The sequence below is a fragment of the Salvia miltiorrhiza genome, chromosome 5, assembly GCF_028751815.1.
Source record: "Salvia miltiorrhiza cultivar Shanhuang (shh) chromosome 5, IMPLAD_Smil_shh, whole genome shotgun sequence".
NCBI classification, from domain to species: domain Eukaryota; kingdom Viridiplantae; phylum Streptophyta; class Magnoliopsida; order Lamiales; family Lamiaceae; genus Salvia; species Salvia miltiorrhiza.
Genome location: NC_080391.1, coordinates 47,630,151 through 47,636,424, shown reverse-complemented (window position 1 = coordinate 47,636,424; position 6,274 = coordinate 47,630,151). Strand labels below are relative to the sequence as shown.

The 6,274-nt window shown below is 42.8% G+C and overlaps 1 protein-coding gene across 1 annotated transcript; it reads left to right on the top strand.

Moving 5' to 3' along the window:
- The first annotated feature begins 435 nt into the window (after nucleotides 1-435).
- Nucleotides 436-1,973, top strand: LOC131026041 (uncharacterized). The gene is made up of 2 exons (XM_057955817.1): nucleotides 436-1,809; nucleotides 1,941-1,973. Exons 1-2 carry the CDS (start codon nucleotides 436-438, stop codon nucleotides 1,971-1,973), a joined length of 1,407 nt encoding a protein of 468 aa, XP_057811800.1.
- The last annotated feature ends 4,301 nt before the right edge of the window (nucleotides 1,974-6,274 follow it).

Sequence of the window (6,274 nt, the reverse complement as noted above, 5' to 3'; positions counted from 1 at the left end):
TTGTATATTCAGTTGATGTATTGGGGTACACGGTTTCCTGTTTGTGTATTTAAATGTTGTATTTTTGTCGTTTTGAAGCAGATGTCGTTTCAAGCAATCGTTATACGGCACAGTGGTCAGTGGAAATTAACTGAGTATGAAGGAGGCGATGAGGTTGTCGTGTACATGTCTAAGGAAGACCTTTGTCATGCGAAGTTGATGCAAGAGGTGCACGATCAATTAAACGAGGATGGTCGATCCACTTATATGCTTTTCTACACATCAACCACGGACGAAGGGCGAAAAATAAAAGTGGCTTTGAAGACTGATTCGGATTTGAACCGGCTGATTTCCGAGCATAAGAAATATCCCGTTGTTTACGTGATCGAGAAGGGCAAACAATCTGCGGCTCCGGTTCCTCAAGAGCGGGTATATTATGAGGGACATCGGTCTACTATGTTTCCTATTGAGACGGACATTGGAAGAAGTATCCCTACACACGATGATAGTAGGGACGATTCATCGTCGCAGGAGGAGGAAGACGAGTCCGAGTCTTCGGATGAGGAAGAAGAGGCGATACGACGCAGAGAGATATTAGATTCAGTGTCGACTGAACAGGAAGCGTGGAGACAGACAGGGCCTCAGAATTTCACATCGGATGATCAGCCCGATGTCGAGCCTCGTGTTGGAGTTCAGCAGCTTGAGGCACGTGACTGGGGGATTCCAGTCCTCGATTTTGACGATGCGCCGACATTAGGTTGGGAGGATTCTAACGTATTGGAGAGCGGGATATTATCAGTGGGGGCTCTATTCCGGTCGAAGGATGATTTGGCAATCGCTGTTGGCCTGTACCATATGGAGAATCACGTGGAGTACGCCGTGCATCGTTCCAGTACGACCCGTTTGTGGTTTGTTTGCAAGCATGGCAACGGTTGTCCGTTCATGCTGCGAGCCGTTCAGAGTGCATCGATCTGGAGAGTGATCAAGGTGGTGATGGATCATACCTGCCACACGGATTTGAATCGCACTGCCCCGAGACAGATTCCGGCGAGGGTTGTTGGAAGATATTTTGCACGGAAATTGGTAGGCGAGGGGGTCGTTTTGAAGCCGAAGAAGATGATGTCAGAGATGCAGCGCTTATTCGGTATTGAGATCAATTACAGCTTCGCTCTCCGTGCAAGAAACATCGCGATTGAGATGACGTATGGTGATTTTGGGAACTCGTATCAGATGCTCCCATCGTATTTGTATATGCTGAGAATGAGTAATCCCGGCACATTATACGACCTTGAGATGAAGGATGATGGCAAGTTCCATCATATGTTTGTTGCACTTGGACAGAGCGTGGCTGCCTTTGAGAAGGGTTACTTGAGGCCGGTCATCGTCGTAGACGGGACCCATCTGAAGGGAAGGAACGGCGGCATTTTGTTCGTCGCTGTTACAAAGGATGGGAACGAAGCAATATTTCCTCTCGCAGTTGGGCTTGGTCCTATCGAGAACGACGAGTCTTGGACTTGGTTCTTCCACCGACTGCGGACTTGCTTTGGTCAGCCGGATGATCTCTTGATTGTGTCTGATCAGCACAAGAGCATCAGAAATGCTGTGGAGTGTGTCTACCCGAACGTCCCTCACGGGTTGTGCTATTACCATATCCAGAAGAATCTCGCGCATTATGGGCAGCATGTAGCTGCAGTCTTCAAAGCAGCGGCATATTCCTATCGATCAGACGATTTCCAAAGGAATTTTTCTGCGCTTCAATTACTGAAAGTCAACGCGCACACACGTCTCGACACTATTGGTGTGGAGAGATGGGCCAGGTCCAAGTGCCCTGTACGACGCACGAGCTTCATGACGTCGAATGCTGCCGAGACGATGAACAGTAGACTTTTGTGGGCACGACGACTCCCGGTTGCTTCATTGATCGAGACCTATCGAGCCATTATGGAGAAATGGTTCGATAGGCGACTCATCTCGGCTACATCGAGGTCACATGAGTTGACTGAGGTAGTAGAGGGAAAGTTGCATGTGGCTGTCGAAGCGGGTCGGCAATTGGCTGTTCGAGGGACGACGACGCACATGTTTAGTGTTGAGGATGATCATGCATTCTACATTGTCGATCTCGAGAATCGCACTTGTAGTTGTGCTCAGTTCGACCTGGATGACATTCCGTGTCGTCATGCTTGTGCCGCTATTAGGTATCTCATTTATTACAAATTTTGCATATTGAAGTAATTTTTTGTAAATTTATCTTTTTATCTTTGCATTTTATTAGGCGTGCAGGACTGCAAGTCACGGATTTTGTTGGAGGATATTTCAAACAATCCGTGTTGTTGGCCACATATATGGAGCGTATTGTTCCCGTTCCACATCCTACGTATTGGAATGTGCCCGATGAGATATCAGCCTATGTTGTGAAACCCCCGGATATCACGGTCCATGCGGGACGACCGAAGTTGAGTAGGGCTCGTGATAACACTCATGTTTCCATGGTTTTTAGTGTTCATATGATGTTATTTTATAGGAAATTGAGTGTTGGATGATTGTTTTATGCTTAATTTGCTTTATCTTTTGAAACATGATTCTTACTCGAACTTTGAAGGAAATTTCAGGTTTATTGAGTTCGAATTTGGAAACTTTATCTGAAATACAAGTTGTAGATCGTCTCGATAGGAGTTTGTGAGCGCAAACGGATTGCAAATCCGAGTTCGGACGAGAAAGTTATGACCGAAACGAAAACATCGCGCGCAGCAGTCAGAAGCCGGCGATCAACCGGCGACCCAGCCGGCGACCGCCGGCTGATGAAGGAATTTAAGGCAGCAGCCGGCGACCCAGCCGGCGCCCGCCGCTCAGCCCGCCGAGAAATCGGCGTGGCTGGCGATCAGGCGGCGCCCGCCGGGCGCCCGCCGCGTGAAGACCATTTTTTGTGAAGAAACCGGCGACCGCCGGGTGCCCGCCGGGGGGGTCGCCACCAGTCCGCTATTTTGCGTTTTTATGCGTTTTTCAAAGTCTGTTCGAGCTCAAACTCTGTATTTTACCCTGACACTATAAATAGGTCTTCTTTTGACCTATTTTGGGTTCCCAGCTTTACTTTTTCAGTCCCAACTTTTATTTTTCAATTTCATAGCTTTAGAATTTATTGCTTTCCAGTTTTTACTGCTTGGATTGGATTTCCACAAGATTGAAGATTCAAGCTGCTACAATTGTTTTATTCAGAGTTTTATTTAATTCAGTTCTTTCAATTGCTTTCTTGTTAATTATGTTTATGTTTTATTTTATTATGTCTGGCTAGTCTTTTAATCTGAACCTAGGGTTTGTATATACCTGATTGATTATGTGTTTTTGATTTATTGATATCAATTTGCCCTCCAACTTATGATTCATGATTCCTGGTACTTAATCTCTTGTGAATTATCTGATCAATGATTTACATGTTTAGCTGTTCAGTTTGAGTCTTGAATGCGATAATTGTTCAGCCGATTCAGGAATGCATGATATAGTGTTAGCCTTGAGTCTTGAATGCGATAGGTGAAGCTATAGGAAGCTATTCTTTATGTGCTATTGGGAGTTAATTTATTCCTTGGAGTCTTGAATGTGAAAAGGGATTAATTAATCTACGTTCATAGGTGGTCGTTAGAGACGCTTGTGAATAATATAGTGATCTTTCATCAGGGTTGGATTAAAATTGGTAATTGAATCAATAGGTTGAATGCATGTAGTTGATTGGTGAAAATACATCCCTAGGGTCAGAGCTTTTCTTATATTTGAGTTATTTGTCATAGTTTACATGCTCTTTAGTTTTATTTAGTTAATCTTAGTTCAATATTCACCTTCATAATCGTTTTACTTGCATATTGTGAGAGTCTGTGTAGGAGATAGATAGAGTGATTTCGTTTTACAGTCCCTGTGGATACGATATCCGATTGCTGTTTATACTACGATTACACCGTGTTAGTTGCGGTATTTTTGTTGCTAATAAAATAGTGATCAACTTTTTGGCGCCGTTGCCGGGGAGTGATTGAGATGGAGATTGTAGACGATTGGCAAGCCTATGGTAAGTGATCTGCATTGCATTGAATTCGATGAGAGTATACACGTCCCATTCTACACATTGAGAGTTGAGTGATACATATACATAGTGAGATTCAATTGTTTGAAATTCAAGGTTGATTTTGCTTTAAGTTGTGTTTAATTGGTGAACTTTGTGTTTACTTGTTGGAGATTTGAGAATTCTAACTTTCTATTTTTTTTCTGAGGCCTCTGTGATCCAAATTTCTGCCCATTCGTGTTATTGATTTTATTCTTCCCATTATCCGAGGACGAACAATGGCTTAAGTTTGGGGGAGTTGATAACACTCATGTTTCCATGGTTTTTAGTGTTCATATGATGTTATTTTATAGGAAATTGAGTGTTGGATGATTGTTTTATGCTTAATTTGCTTTATCTTTTGAAACATGATTCTTACTCGAACTTTGAAGGAAATTTCAGGTTTATTGAGTTCGAATTTGGAAACTTTATCTGAAATACAAGTTGTAGATCGTCTCGATAGGAGTTTGTGAGCGCAAACGGATTTCAAATCCGAGTTCGGACGAGAAAGTTATGACCGAAACGAAAACATCGCGCGCAGCAGTCAGAAGCCGGCGATCAACCGGCGACCCAGCCGGCGACCGCCGGCTGATGAAGGAATTTAAGGCAGCAGCCGGCGACCCAGCCGGCGCCCGCCGCTCAGCCCGCCGAGAAATCGGCGTGGCTGGCGATCAGGCGGCGCCCGCCGGGCGCCCGCCGCGTGAAGACCATTTTTTGTGAAGAAACCGGCGACCGCCGGGTGCCCGCCGGGGGGGTCGCCGCCAGTCCGCTATTTTGCGTTTTTATGCGTTTTTCAAAGTCTGTTCGAGCTCAAACTCTGTATTTTACCCTGACACTATAAATAGGTCTTCTTTTGACCTATTTTGGGTTCCCAGCTTTACTTTTTCAGTCCCAACTTTTATTTTTCAATTTCATAGCTTTAGAATTTATTGCTTTCCAGTTTTTACTGCTTGGATTGGATTTCCACAAGATTGAAGATTCAAGCTGCTACAATTGTTTTATTCAGAGTTTTATTTAATTCAGTTCTTTCAATTGCTTTCTTGTTAATTATGTTTATGTTTTATTTTATTATGTCTGGCTAGTCTTTTAATCTGAACCTAGGGTTTGTATATACCTGATTGATTATGTGTTTTTGATTTATTGATATCAATTTGCCCTCCAACTTATGATTCATGATTCCTGGTACTTAATCTCTTGTGAATTATCTGATCAATGATTTACATGTTTAGCTGTTCAGTTTGAGTCTTGAATGCGATAATTGTTCAGCCGATTCAGGAATGCATGATATAGTGTTAGCCTTGAGTCTTGAATGCGATAGGTGAAGCTATAGGAAGCTATTCTTTATGTGCTATTGGGAGTTAATTTATTCCTTGGAGTCTTGAATGTGAAAAGGGATTAATTAATCTACGTTCATAGGTGGTCGTTAGAGACGCTTGTGAATAATATAGTGATCTTTCATCAGGGTTGGATTAAAATTGGTAATTGAATCAATAGGTTGAATGCATGTAGTTGATTGGTGAAAATACATCCCTAGGGTCAGAGCTTTTCTTATATTTGAGTTATTTGTCATAGTTTACATGCTCTTTAGTTTTATTTAGTTAATCTTAGTTCAATATTCACCTTCATAATCGTTTTACTTGCATATTGTGAGAGTCTGTGTAGGAGATAGATAGAGTGATTTCGTTTTACAGTCCCTGTGGATACGATATCCGATTGCTGTTTATACTACGATTACACCGTGTTAGTTGCGGTATTTTTGTTGCTAATAAAATAGTGATCAACTTTTTGGCGCCGTTGCCGGGGACTGTTTAGATTTTGCTTTAATATTTCCAATAGGACTTTATAGTACTGCAAGTTTTCTTTGTTTTTATTTTTCTTTTCTAATTTTATAAGTTGTGTTTCTGTAGGTTGCATATGAACACACGATCTCACGGGAATCCTCTCTTTGAGTTAGACCCTGAAATCAACAAGACCTTGCGCAATCTAAAGAAGCAGAACGATCAAGTTGAGACAGAAACGATGGCTACTCCAGAGCAAATCCAAATTCGAGCTCTGCAAGAGCAATTGAAGAAGCTGCTTGATGCACAGGAGACAAGAGAGGCTCAGAAGCAACCAGCCATAAATGAGGCATTCACACCACAGTATGTGTACCAGGAGCCCCCAAGAGTGAAAGTTAACAATTTTGAGCTGAAAACGGGATTGATCACGATG